At 39.8% G+C, this 14,681-nt stretch overlaps 1 protein-coding gene across 2 annotated transcripts in view; it reads left to right on the top strand.

Moving 5' to 3' along the window:
- The first annotated feature begins 1,360 nt into the window (after nucleotides 1–1,360).
- Nucleotides 1,361–14,681, top strand: part of LOC149078084 (uncharacterized) — a 37,548-nt gene continuing 24,227 nt past the window's right edge. The window contains exons 1-7 of one of the 2 annotated variants that reach the window (XM_089241678.1): nucleotides 1,361–1,493; nucleotides 5,974–6,096; nucleotides 6,207–6,277; nucleotides 7,937–7,975; nucleotides 8,176–8,395; nucleotides 8,510–8,575; nucleotides 11,693–11,753. In XM_089241678.1, coding sequence (XP_089097804.1) covers nucleotides 1,449–1,493; nucleotides 5,974–6,096; nucleotides 6,207–6,277; nucleotides 7,937–7,975; nucleotides 8,176–8,395; nucleotides 8,510–8,575; nucleotides 11,693–11,753 — 625 coding nt within the window. In that variant the 5' untranslated portion in view covers nucleotides 1,361–1,448. The remainder of the gene's footprint in view (nucleotides 1,494–5,973; nucleotides 6,097–6,206; nucleotides 6,278–7,936; nucleotides 7,976–8,175; nucleotides 8,396–8,509; nucleotides 8,576–11,692; nucleotides 11,754–14,681) is intronic. The other variant, XM_089241679.1, reaches the window with a different exon arrangement.

Here is a 14,681-nt window from a genome sequence, read left to right as displayed (position 1 = left end):
GGAGATAGGGGCCATCGCCCACCTCCGCTATATTCATTAAAAAAATTGTATTATACTGGCAAAGACGCGGAAGGTGCAAGTGGACATTCCCCCCGTTCACTGTACATTATAACGGGTGATTCACCCCCCTCCCCCGTTCGGTCGTTCCGCTTATGCTCTCGGTCGGCCATGCCAACACCATTTATAACAGAAGGCCTCCGCGCGAAGTTCGTGATGTCACTGAAGAAGATCATCTCACCTATAGTCATTGGATGGACACATGGACCATCTTTACCCTTTTTTGTAGTATAGCCAATGTCTATAGGTGAGATGACCTTTCATCAGTGACGTCACGAGCTTCGCGAGGAGGCCTTCTGTTATTGATGGTGTTGGCCGTGTTCGGGTTTGGCCCGAGCATTAAGACGGCACTGTGTTTCTCTAATGGCTTATATTTTTCGACCAACGCGTACTGTACGTACGCAAACAATCATTATTTTAATAACTATAATTTTTTCGATTAAATCGATGGTGAGAATCGATGATTAGAAATGCTGCGGCCAAAGCCCGAAGTCAACCAGTTAACCTGTCCAGTGTCCGAAATATTCCACAGAATATCGGACATTGGCTCAAAGTGACTGGAGATTCTTATAATATCGATATTCAGATTCCTTTGATCGTAAAGGTTGCCATAGCTGACCTATAATTATAAATGGCCATAATTATCACAAGAAATAAATATACGCCAACTCTTGGCGATGACCCCAAATCATCCCAGGCCCTTTTCTTTGGCCTAGGATTTCCAGCTACTTCAAGCTAGCATCCCCCAATAGTACGAACCCCCCCCCCCCCACGTAAGTCTCGTTTTAACGACACTTTTCTAATCCCCCAAATGAGTTTACATAAGAACAATGTTAGGTAACCTGGAATTCCTTTGAAATGAAATTTCGTCTTAACAAAGTGATTCCTCCGGTCTCTCTTGGCGTTCGTTATAACGGGATTCGTCATTCATTTTAAATTCTCTAAAATTTTAAAAGAAATGAGGTAAATCATTGCGCTCCCCAGACTGGGCCTTGTCAGCCTCCCGTTTTTGAACCCGCGACAATTCTATACTCTATATTTCTGAACGCTGAATAGGTTCTGGAGATGTGGCTTCTTCTCCGTCCAGACATCGCAATCATTACTTAATATGGATCATGCACATAATCATTATCATCAGCGATAGGTCGTGTTCACGTGACCAAGTTTACCAACATGGCTTAAAGTCTGCGCCGTTATTGTTGTGTTTTATCGAGTCCGCTGATAGCGGCGTTTCGATCTGAGGGGAAAAAGGTAGATAACATTATTGAATTGAATTTCTTTTCGGTGTCATTATTATCTCGATTATTCAATAATCTTCCTCTGGGAAGAAAAAAAGAGGCAGATCATGCCAAATAGTGATATTTACTAAATGGCGGATACCAGGAAGCATCATGAACAGATCATTTTCCGTACCGTCGACTCCCAGATCAAGCAAGGTAGGTCTCGCAATAATTACCTCGCTCGTACATACATTGGGCGGCCATCTTATTATGACCACCCGAATGTTCGGAGAAGCCTGTCGTTCATTTCAACTGTCCCAATTTTTCCTACACATTATTGCAGCTCCACCTAAAGGCAAAACTCCCGAGGCTTTCCCGAGAGAGTTTTTACGGTATACATGCTCACCCCATGACCCGCGGGACACATGTGGCCCTCGTGGTCATCTGATGTAACCCGTGAATAGGAATTTCCAGAAATTCTGGAAATTACGGGTTACGGGTAGAGACGCCGGAAGTCAAAAATATTTGATATTGCTCGAGTAATGAGCATAATGTTTACTTGGATATGTATGAAGGCCATACGTCACACATTCAACAAAAATGTCCCGTTTTTGGTAAATCTTCCATCGCCCGAACTGGGGGGAGGGGGGGGGAGATGAGCTATATTTGAATGGTGATTTGGTGTTGCTGAACAATACCATTCAAATGATTGGTGCTGCTCTAGCAAACATGAACATATATGTTCCGTTGTGCCATCATTTGAGTAGCCAGCGGCACGCTTCGGGATCACTTGAGTGGCTCCCAGCACACTTACAGATCGATAAAGCGGCCCCCTGCGACACATTTACAACTCACTTAAGCGGCTCGCTGCATTTTTATACGTCACTTAAGCGGCTCTTGGCACATTTCAAAACCAGTGAAGTGGTCCACACTCCCCAAAATGTTGAGTACCCTTGTTTGTAGCAAGCAGCGAATCAATACATTATCCTATCTGAATATACACTGAGTAGCTGCTTTATTATGACCACCTGACAGTTTTAAGCAAATGAGCTATAGCGTCACACTGTTCTGTAGTTTCGGGCATGTAAACAATATTTGAACTCACACTGCTCAGTGCAGATTCGATCACGAATGTTATTAGGGGACCGACAAAAAATTAAAAGAAGACGACAATTTTTTTTTGATGGACCCTGTAACATAGAAAGCTGCAAACACGATTTGCAACTTTCACAAAATATTTTACCTGCTATTTTCAATATTTGTATGGATTTCAGTATGGAAATAGCCTCCAGCGTGATCCAACCCCTCGGGGTGAAGGTCTTAGATCCCCCATGGGATAGAGCCTGGACTACGTCTGGTCTTACAGTATGGAAATAGCACGTATATTCACGAAGATATAGAAGTTTCTTGTAAAAATTGAAATTTTTATCCCATGTGTTTTGCAAATTGAAATTCCAGTTAAATGTCGTGAAAATTCAAGAATATATCGGCGATGCAGGGAGCAGTAATTTAAGTTACTTGCTGAAAATAGCTGCATCATAAGGGATTTTCCACATTTCGATTATACGTATGTTTTCTGTCAATGATATATATTTAAGTATTTCCTCCAATTTTTTCCCCCATTTTAACATCATGCACGTGTGTTATGCTCAAGCATCTCTTATCCAGCATCAGACACGCATCTTCGCTTATTCACATAATGCTACGGGATTCGGAATAATCAAGTGACAAAAAATTAGCAAAAAATTACCGATTATTGCGGAAAAATCTTTGTCATCCAGCTACTTTCAGCAAGTAACTTAGATTATTACTCACTGTATCACCAACATCTTTCTGAATTTTCACGACATTCAAATGGAAATTTTATGTAAGTTGCGCTATATATCGGGCAACCAAATTATAAAAAAATAAAATTAATATCTCTCGTCCATTAGCAATTAAAAATCATTTACTTAAAATGCTCATGACTCATTGAATACGGCATTGCTGCATTTTAAATTTCATTACAGTGTATCTGATGTAAAGTGTTCAATTTTCTGAAAAAGCAATAAGTTTCGTAGTTAATAATTCAATTGTGCATGCGTGGGAATCATCAATTTTATTTTCTCATAATTTGGTTGCCAGATATATAGTGCCACTTCCAGAAATTCCTGTTAGATGGCGAGGAAATTCGTGTTATATATCGGTGATACAGTGAGCAGTAATTTCAGTTACTTGCTGAAAGTGGATGGATGATAAGGAAATTTCCACAAATCGATATTTCGATTATTTTCTGTCATTTGATTATTTCCTTAACTTTTTTTTTTCATTTTGACATCGTGCGTGCGTGTTGGATATTTAGTCAGCTGGGGCAAGCACTCATTTCTGCGCCCTCCTGCATTATATAAAAAACAGTTGAAGTATGAATTCAATGCCCACTTTAGTCCAGCGTCCGGTGCACCAGACCCGTTGGCTCACCGCCCCCCCCCCCAGTTGCGGCCCTGTTCTATCATATGGCATCAGATACGTGTCTAACAAATGTTATTACAATGTGTCTAATGCTATAGACACATTGTAATAACATTTGCACAATAACGAGCGGGAAGGGGGGGGGGGGAATAGTCATATTCTCGAAATAATCAAGTGACAGAAAACAAAGCAAATAATCGAAACATCGATTTGTGGAAAATCCCTTATCATCCAGTTACTTTCAGCAAATAACTTGAATTACAACTCACTATATGTCATCGACATTTTTCTGCATTTTCATGCCATTACACAGGAATTTTTATATAAGTGCACTATACATCTAAACTATGCAACTAAACTATGAAAAAATGAAAGCGAAAATTCTTGCGCATGCGCAATTGAAAATCATTTACTTAAACTGTTCATACCTCTTCGTGTATTAATCTTTTTTCATTTAAAATTTCCGTTATTATCCGTTTCATACAAGTTGCCAAATTTTCTGTAAGTTTCGTAAGAATTGGTTGAAATCTCCGCATGTTATAAGCAAAAAACACGCGATTAAAATTGGATTTCTTTATATGCAACATTTATATCTTCGTGAATATGCATTCTGTTTTCACGAAAATGAAATGTATTGCAAATAGCAGGTAAAATATCTCGTGAAAGTTACAAAAACTTTTACAGATTTTTTACGAGATATAGGGTTGATCAATAACATTTTATTCTTTTTACCATTTTATTCTTTTTAATTTCCTTTCGGTCCCCTAAAAGCATTTATGACCAGAGCGAATTCCAGCACAGTATTATGTTTACATGCCCAAAATTACAGAACAGTGTGATGTCATAGCTCATTTGCTTAAAATTGTCAGGTGGTCATAATAAAATGACCCCTCAGTGTATTCAGATGAGGGTAATATGGATTTGCTACTTATTACGTGCTAGGTCGTAAACCTTCTTTTGGATAAACAACAACAACAACAATAAATTAATCATTATATATCGCCCCTTTTAAACAATAATGAATCGTTTTTCCCTTTTCAATAATATTGAGTAATTTTTGTCTTTTTGTAATTCGCGTTTCAACAATAGATATGAATCATTTTTTACCCTTTACAATTTGTGTCTCAACAGTAGATATGAATCATTTTTTACCCTTTACAATTTGTGTCTCAACAGTAAATGAATCCTTTCTGCCCCTTTTCAACAATGAGGAATAATTTTTGTACCCTTTCAAGAATAAGGAATCATTTTTTGTCCATTTTCAACAACAATGAATAGTTTCTGTAACTTTTCAACAACGATGAATTAGTTTTGTACCTTTGAAAAAAATAATGAATCATTTCTGTCCCTTTTTCGACAGTGATGAATCATTCTTATCCCTTTTCAACACTGAGGAATAATTTGTGTACCTTTTCAACTATAAGAAATAATTTTTTTGTTCATATTCAACAATAATGAATCATGGAAAAGTATTTCTTCTTTTTTAAGTTACGGCGAAATGAAAGAAAAGTTCATTCATTTCAGTAATTAATCATTTTTTGCACCTTTACAATGCAAAGATGATGACAACAATGATGTATCATTTTTGTACTTTTGCAATCCGATTTTCAACAATTATTATGTATATAATATCATTTTTGTACCTTCTGAACGATATTAAATCAGTTTTTTCCTTTCAACAATATTGAATCATTTTTAACCTGTTACAATTCGCGTTTCAACAACAATGAAACATTTTTGTCCCTTTTCAACAATAGCGAATCATTTTTGTCCCTTTTCAACAATAACGAAACATTTTTGTCCCTTTTCAACAATAGCGAATCATTTTTGTTCCTTTCGAACAACAATGAATCATTGTTGCTTCTTTTCAACAGTAATGGATCATTATTGCGCTTCTTTTCAACAATAATAAATCATTTTCATCTATTTCCATCTATAACAAATTTAATCTATGTCCCTATGTCAATTGGCGTTTCAACAATAATAAATCATTTTTGTTCGTTCACAACTCGATGTTCAGCATTGATAAAATTATTTTTACCCCATACAGTTTCATTTAAAACATTTAGTTTCTTTTCAATTATAACTCATCATATCTTCCCCCCCCCCCCCCCAGAATGCAATTTAAAAATGTCTACTCCCCTTACAATGCAATTTTCAACAGTGAGGAGTCATGTTATTCTTATTGCAACATGATTTTCCACGAAGAAGAGACATATTATGTATCTTATTGTATTGATATTGCCAGAACAAGAAATCGGTGAGCTGGAAAAACCAACGGCCCTACGACTCCATGGAGATCTCCAGCATCAACGACCTGGCCAGCGATGACCATCCATTGGTTACTCGACAACAAGACGAGACCCAAATGGTATTACGCACATTCACCATTGTTTCCGTTTACATCAAGTGTCGTTAGAGTTGATGGTAAGTGTCACATTAATGACGAGTAATTATTTCTCTTTGTGGATCACACACCAGAACACTGCTGGTTCCGATGATTTTCTTCCATTGGTGGCCGATCTGATGAACAAATCAACAGCCGTAGAAAAGTGAGTCTCTTCTCGTCTCAGGCGAATCTAATGTAAGATATCGATCTTATCCAGTGGTTCCCAAACTGTAGGACTCGTACGCTACGGTACGTACAGCTGAAGTGCGCTAAGTATGGGAGAGGGTGCTTGACCGCCATTCACGGGGACCATTCAAATAAAGAAAACTCCTTACACATGTATACAGATACGCACAATTATTGCACGTTTCTGGTGATGCGCAAAAAAAAAAAGCCAGGGCTGTAACTAGGGTTTTTTCAGCCCAGGGCAAAAAAATACTATTTTGCCGCCCCCACAACTAATGTTACAACGCTGTTCTTTGTTCCCACCTAAAATTGCTGCCCCCCTAAACCTTGCCTCCCGGGGCAGTTGCATCTCTGCCCCTCTCTAGTTACGGCCCTGTGCAAGCCTTCCATTGATTTCTACGTATTTGTGTCTCATGCGTGTAGGAATGGACTCGCTTTTCTACGCATTTCGAACACAAGCATCCTACTCCCTCTCCTGAGAATAAGCGCACGTATTGCTCACACATTTCTAGGGGTATAGGCACGATTCTAGACATTTCTAGAAGGTACACACGATTCCCGACCCCTCCGACTATTACTCTTAGTTACGACCCTAACTAAGCCATCTTTAGAATGCGCGTATCTAACAATATCTTTATTCGCCTTGTTACGCATGTCTATGGCTACACAAGCCTACGCATTGCTATGGCTACTCAGGTTTACGCAAGACGGTTTTTCTGTGCATTTCTGTGGTTAGGCAAGCTCTCGTATTTCTATAGCTAGGCAAGCTCTCGCATTTCTATGGCTACAAAAGCCTTCTACGCACTTCTATGGCTGCACATGTCTACGCATTTCTATGGCTGCACATGCCTACGCATTTCTATGGCTGCACATGCCTACGCATTTCTATGGCTTCACATGCCTACGCATTTCTAGATGTACGCAGGCCTTTTTTGCTACACATTTCTAGAGCTACGCAGGCCTTTTTTTGCTACACATTTCTATGGCTAAAAACTTTCTACACATTTCTAGAACTACTCAAGCCCACATATTGCTATGGCTACTCAAGCCCACATATTGCTATGGCTACTCAAGCCTACGTATTGCTATGGCTACTCAAGTCCGCGCAAGCCTACGCATTGCCATGGCTACTCAAGTCCACGCAAGCCTACGCATTGCTATGGCTACTCAAGTTTACGCAAGCCCGTTTGTCTGCGCATTTGCGTGATTAGGCAAGCTCTCGTATTTCTATGGCTTGGCAAGCTCTCGTATTTCTATGGCTTGGCAAGCTCTCGTATTTCTATGGCTTGGCAAGCTCTCGTATTTCTATGGCTTGGCAAGCTCTCGTATTTCTATGGCTTGGCAAGCTCTCGTATTTCTATGGCTACGCGAGCCTCGTAAGTATTATCTAGGGGGATAACTATCCATCAAAGGTTGGGGACCACTGGTCTTTTATCAATGATAGCCATGGTGATTTCTATATATATGTAAATGTTCAAAAAAAAATCCCCCCCCCCCAAAAGACCTCTGGTGCTATGAATCACGGAATGCGACCCCTTTTTTATTTAATAATTTATACACTATCTTACACTTGTGTTAATTGTAATTATTGCAGATGAAATATTAGCTTGATAGTGAATTCAAATTATAATTTCAGAATAAAAATTACTGCGGCAGAAATTTCAGAAATTCTGTGGTAAGTAAGTGTTCGAAATTTCAGTCATTTCAGTTTTGTTAAGGCTCAGATAAGGCAATTACGGCTCCATAAGGTACATTCCGTGTTTGTGGCACCTAGGTTCATAATTTTTGAGTATCAATTATAGCGATTATGTGATAGAGTTCATATATTATATGAGTTTAGTATTGATTTTTTCTTCTGAATATATGGATGTGAAGTTATTTCTCATCGGAAGCGGCCGAGAACTCGAAACCCAACATAGACGAGAACGAGCGGCAGATGGCGCTGCAGGAACTCGTCACTCACCTCGAAGATACCGCCGCCATGCTCCGCCAGTATGTGGCGCCACCTCCGGCCGATTTCATGGATCATTTGAGCCAAAGTGACAAGACCAACTTCCTCTTGAGATACCAGATCGTGTTTGTGATTTTTTCGCAGGTGTGATTTATATTCATTTACTTATTTTTCTGTAAGGAATACACTAGTGTACATTTACTTTTGCCTGATTCACCTAAGAAATGAAATCCCTTGTATTGTTTGTTTATTTCTCAGGTTACCAGTATTCTGGTTTTAACATTATTTGATTATATTGAGAAAAAGCCCGGTTATGTCATTGTGGTGAGTATTTTACCTGATCATTATATAATTTACCGACTATTAGAAGTTTAGAATAGAATCCATGCTTTTAGAGCGGTTATGCCGTGTTCGAGGCTTTTTAAGGAGACGAAATTACCCCGCCGCGGAAGACCGTTATCTACTGACGCTTTGGCAGGAGACGCGGAAGAGTCAACGTCGTCATTGGGATGTGGGAACAAGTGACGTTTCGATGTTAGTGTAGCTTGGTGGCTTCTGATTGGGTGGGTGGGGGAAATCGGAGTCTTCAAATTTAAGTGGCGGATAGGAATTCGAAAGTGTTAGTTTCTTAACAGTTTTGATCTTGGTTTCTCGTACTTCTGGGTGCCATGTTTTGCTCAAACGCAGCCTTTATTCCTTACTATTGAAATTTTCTTTGTGTTTGACGATCTTTATTGCTTCGCGGTTCAGCAATGCGACAGGGCCAGAGTGGCGTGGTGGTAAGATGCTCGTCTACCACTTTCCTTTCTTTCTTTCAAACCGAGCACAACTCAGGTCTATTACCATCTATGAGCGATTTACAATCTAGTGAGTTGTGTCGGAAGTGTAACTGTGTGTGTACCCAACAGTCTGGGTGCGTATGTAGTGTTGTGTTAGATTTTTCAGTGCTGAAACCTAAAAACCAGACACACTCCCACGTTACTATTCCCCCTACGTATAGGGAGTGTGCTGGAAAGCAGCCAATCTCCCAAGGAATCCCAGAGGTGGTGATTGTTCAGTGATGCCATCTATATTTCAGAAGTGAAGTGAGTGATGTGTTATGATTGAATGGCATTTGTACTGTTTGTAGGTCTGTTGCTATCTGTGGCGAGACCTTTTAAAGAGGAAATCGGCTCTTCTAGCTGACCATTGAATGTGAAAGTAACGGAACATACAGGGCGATTACTTAATTCCCCTAGCGAACCATTGATCTTTGAGGAATACTTCCAGTTAGGAAAGTATCCAAATAACGCGTAAACCTCAGATAAGTCATTCATGTTGCAAGAGGTGTTGTATAGTTATTAAAATACAAAAATTGACTTTTCAGACGGACACCCTGTCCTCAAAAATCAAGTTAGAAAGTTTTTGCCCTGTATCTCCAGTGACCAGCAAAGAAAATTCAACGCTTCTAAGGGCAACATTCCCTGAGATATTTTATTTCAAAAATCGGAGAAAGTTGGGAAAGAACAGCATGAATCAATGGGAAAAACGTTTTTCGTTAGCCTATGCTGTTCTTTCCCGACTTTTCTCCAATTTTTGAATTCAAATATCTCAGCCAAATATTGCACATGAAATCGTGATTTTTTTTTTGCCTCGGGAGAGACAGGACAACAACTTTCTAATCGGGTTTTTGAGGACAGGTTGTCCATATAAGAAATTAATTTTTGTATTTTAATAACTAAACAACCCCCTTTCAATATGAATGACGTATCTGACGTAGTTCCACAAGTTATTTGGATACTTTTGTAACTTGAAGTATGCCTCTAAGATCAACGGTCCACCAGTACAATACGGTCAAGGGACTTCGTCTACTACTTTGCATAATTACTTGTAAACTGGCGTTATAATACCATGTTATGAGTACTGCTAGATAGCATGTTCGGCAAAGGCAAGGTGTCAAAAGTACGCTTACTACTCTTAGTGAGGATTTGATTCCCAACCACGGAGAGCTCTTCATCTGTATCGAATGGCACCATCTATCTTCTAAAAGTAGAAATATTTGAATCATTTTTGACGTTTTCAAAATGAACATGATGACCTTTTTTATCACGTCAATTTTTGAGATATATTATGACTTAGATGAATAATGTTTTTGCTGACGTCACGCGACAACTTACCAACTGACCACTGATTGTGAACAGTAACGAAACATGGAAATGTCTGTGTTCAGCAATCTGAAAATTGAGTATTTAATGAAGGTTTGGGTTCAGCAATATGAACATAAACTGATCATTAACAGTTTCTTGTTTGGAAATGCCAACACTAACTGGCCATTGAAGGTTTGGTGTTCAAAAATGTAAATACCAACTGACCAGAGCGAAACGATGTCACAATCCGTTGTTCATACGAAGTACTAAAGACTGGATACAAAGCGGAGATGAAGAGTTTTCTTTCCGAAATTCATCTCCACTTATTTTATCTCTCCACTTGTGTATACAGTTTCGTACTTCGTACCAACTGCCGATTCGAGATTACAGTTTTTGCAATGACATTGAGTGCTCATTGAAGGTTTTCTGTTCAGCAATGTGAACATTGTGTGTTCGTTGAAGGTTTCACGTTCAGCATTGAATGCTCGCTGAAGGTTTCATGTTCAACATTGAATGCTCCTGAAGGTTTCGTGTTTAGTAGTGTTCATTGAAGATTTCATTTTCAGCAATATAGATCAACTGACCATTGAAAGATACTATTTAGAATTGCTGTTGTTACCGAAAGCATCGGTGTTCAACTAATGTGAACATTATCTGGCAATTAATGATTACTGTTGGTATTCATCACGGAGGGTACCAGCATTCAGTATTCACCACGGGGGACATTAAGTATCCAATAAAGGTTGTTGTTCGGCCAATGCGAACAGTTACTGACAGTTAATCGTGATGTGGTTAGCCATACGAACAGTAACTGATCACTAACGATGACACTCAGCTAAAATGACACAACTGACCATCAATAGCGATGGCATTCAGCTGTAAGGACAGCGACTGAGAGAGAGACCGTCAATAACGATGACATTCAGCTGTGAGGACAGCAACTGACCATCAATAACGATAGCCAACCATTTTCAAAGGTCATTTAATAATAGACGATGAGAACTACAATTTCGCTATAAGGTTTCCTGTTCAGCAATGTGAACATTGAGTGCTCGTTGAAGGTTTCAGGTTCAGCATTGAATGCTCGCTGAAGGTTTCATGTTCAACATTGAATGCTCGTTGACGGTTTCATGTTCAGCATTAAATGCTCGCAATAAGCCTGATTCCGACTTGGGCTCGAATACGCTCGCTTGCGATACTTCCCGTACTCGGCGTTTAGACGCACAGCGGTGCTTCGTCTTTCAAAATTTGTAATTTTGTAATGCATTATATTAATTAATTTAATAATAACATGTAGTAATTTACTTTTGTTCAGGGAAAAGTGTTTGGCGTGGGGTTTCAGCTTTTCAACATGGGTGTCGTCATTTTTGCCACAGGTAAGGTTCATTATATTCTTTCAAATTTGCTGTATAAAACCTCTCTAAAGAGCCCGTTCTCTATAGAGCCAATTTTTAGCTTATTATTTCACCTGTATTTCAAGACCCCCCCCCCCCCCAACTCTTTGAATGTGCGACCATTAAAATCACCTGAGGTTTGCTAGCCACAATTCAAAACCAGTTTTCCCGCTGCAGGATTCTGCGTGTGTAGATCACGCTTAAGAGAGACTTTGCTGTATTTCAACCACTTTACGATCAAGGACGTAACATTGCGTCCAAACGCCAGTGGAACAAAATCAGACAAGAGTTCACCCTATTTTCTTTCCTCTCTCTCCTTATCCTCCCGAAGAGTTGTCGCAAACCTATGAGTTTTTTTTCCCCCTCTCGGTTTTTTGTATACCTTGCTAGTGAGTTTTTTTTTCATATATGATGTATCTGTCTTATAAGAGTGAAAGAGAACAAACAGATTGGGTGACGGTGAAAAGCGAAATCTAAAAGCGTTCCTACATTCTTATCAACTTATCTATTATACTACTACTACTAAACCATATTCCTCTGCGATACCTCTAACGAATTGGTACATGTTGGAATATGCGTGTACGTGTAGTGAAACCCAACGTAAATTTTTTTTCTGTGTAACGCTTGTTATGTGTAGTGCTGCCATCTGCCACCAGTTTTTCTAACTATGAGTGAAGTGTAATGATTGAATAATTTATTCGTTGTAGGCCTGTTGCTCTTTGTGGCGAATTATCTATTATACTCTTGTTTTACTCTTTAATATTCTTTTTTCTTCTTTCCTTTCTCTTTTACCTCTTTCTTTCTTCCTTCTCCTTTTCCTTTCTTAACGTGCGGTTAGGTTAAGACAAGGTTACCATATTTATTAACGATTCTTCAAATATAGAGCATCAAAATTTCTTGCCAATCGCTTGCAATCGAAGAGGTTAAGGCCGAACACATACTGGGGATGTGAGCGGAGAGGTACGAAATAGCGGCGAAAACAAATGTACTGTTTTGTTCTGCGCCTCACATACTCGGGCAGCGAGACGAGGAGGAGAAAGAGGCGGCTCAAGAGGTACGCGACTCTTTCAAGCCGGTTTGTTTTCATCGCGAGGTAAAATCAGACGCTATTTGGGGATTGGTCAGTTTTCTCCCCTTTTTTTTTCTCCTCACTCTCTTGGGAAAAAAAGAGAACTTCTGAGGGGGGATCATTATCATCACCACCCATTTGGTTTGGAGGGAGCATTTCGGATTTTTTTCCACTTTTGGCGCTCTCTCTTCTTTTCGATTCCCATTTTTTGTGCTTAACCCAGTCTATCCTAATTTAAAAGTTTGACGATTGTTGTGGTGGCATTTTACGGATTAATTCCCCCCCCCCCCCGTCATTTTTTTAGACGTGAATATTTTTCAAAATTTTACTGGGACTAACGAGATAGATATTTCGCAAATTGCGCTTTTTGCATGGAAAACTACACTATGTGCAAGAGAACTTCCTTCTGATGAACGGACAGTGCTGCAACTAGAGGGGGGGGGGGGGGGGTTTGGTCTGGCTTCCTGGGCGTAGTATCAGGAGTGGCGCAAATTCCATCCTTCAAATTTCATCTTTTCAATTGTCTCTGAATAGCTTTTAATAAGAAACGTACTGCCATGGGACGTAGGCACCAAAACATGGCGGGGGGGGGGGCAATTTCAACCCCCCCCCCCAATAAATTTTGTGTTGGGGGGCTGAGAACCCCCTGCCCCAATTAATGAATAAATAAAGCGGGGCACTGCATCCTTCTACATACGGGCTCGAGGCTCGTCACGGGACGACCCATGGAAATGTTGACAGGTTTAATTTTGGGTGTCCCTTGATGAATCTCATTGATTTTTGTTGTTCAACAATGTAAAATTTCCAACACATCGGTAGCCCGAGATAAATCCAGTCTGGGCCCCACTAAAATTCAGCGAATTGGAGTCTGGGGACCCCCATGGGCAAGTTTTCTGGGGGTACTCGATGAATCACATTTGTTTTTTGTTGTTTTCTTATTATAAAATTCGCTTCTTCAGTAAGCTGGTGCTTTCACATGTCCCTTTCCATAGTACGCTGATGAAGTGGGACGAAATAAACAAGATATGTTGTGATGAGGAGGGGGGGGGGTTGGTCACCAAAGGCGACAGGGGGAGGGCAGAGCCCCCTAGTATATATATATATATATATATATTTGTATGTATATATACCATTTTTAGTGTATTTTCAAAAGCCCCCCCCCCCCTCGAATGACGGCCCTGTATTTGTCAACACGTTGATGGATTAGCAGGGGTTCTCAAACTGTGCGCGCCAACCTTTGTCAGGGGTGCAGTTTCGCAGTGGTCTTGACAGAAGTTTTTCAAAGAAATGCTTTTCTTACAACTGCTCTTCACATAGACGTACGCAGAATTTTCTCGGGGGGTAGGGGTTCAGATTTGTTTTTCCTTCTGGTGGGTTTACGTTTTTTCCGGCAAAATAACACTATAATCTTGGCTTAAGGGGGGGGGGGAGTGTTAGAACCCCAAATCCCCCCTTTGCGTACGCCAATGGCTCTTCATAAGAGAAATGGGTGGCGCGGGTGGAAAATGTTTGAGATTGAGAACCCGGTTTTTATGAAAACGGATAAACACCGTGATGATTGCTCATCGCTTACTAACATTGTCGAAACACGGTTTCTGTTTTTTTCTCTTTTATTTTATTGTACTGAATATCTGTTATTTCCGTGGATTTGAATTGGAATGCCGTGTGTTATGAAAAAGACACGAGCTTTTTTCTGATACAAATAATGAACATCTCACACACAATACATATCTCTATATTTCTTACAAAATCAAAACCAGTTTATTGCATCATCCGCGCGTTCAGTGAAATTGGTTATGTATAGAACACTGCCAAAAGCAGTGCTATCTTAAGGCATGGGC

This window comes from Pholcus phalangioides, unplaced genomic scaffold (genome assembly GCF_987345545.1).
Source record: "Pholcus phalangioides strain wild (caught in Gottingen) unplaced genomic scaffold, Ppha-v1.0 ptg000014l_1, whole genome shotgun sequence".
Taxonomy (NCBI): Eukaryota; Metazoa; Arthropoda; class Arachnida; order Araneae; family Pholcidae; genus Pholcus; species Pholcus phalangioides.
This window is presented reverse-complemented; position numbering and strand designations above follow the sequence as displayed.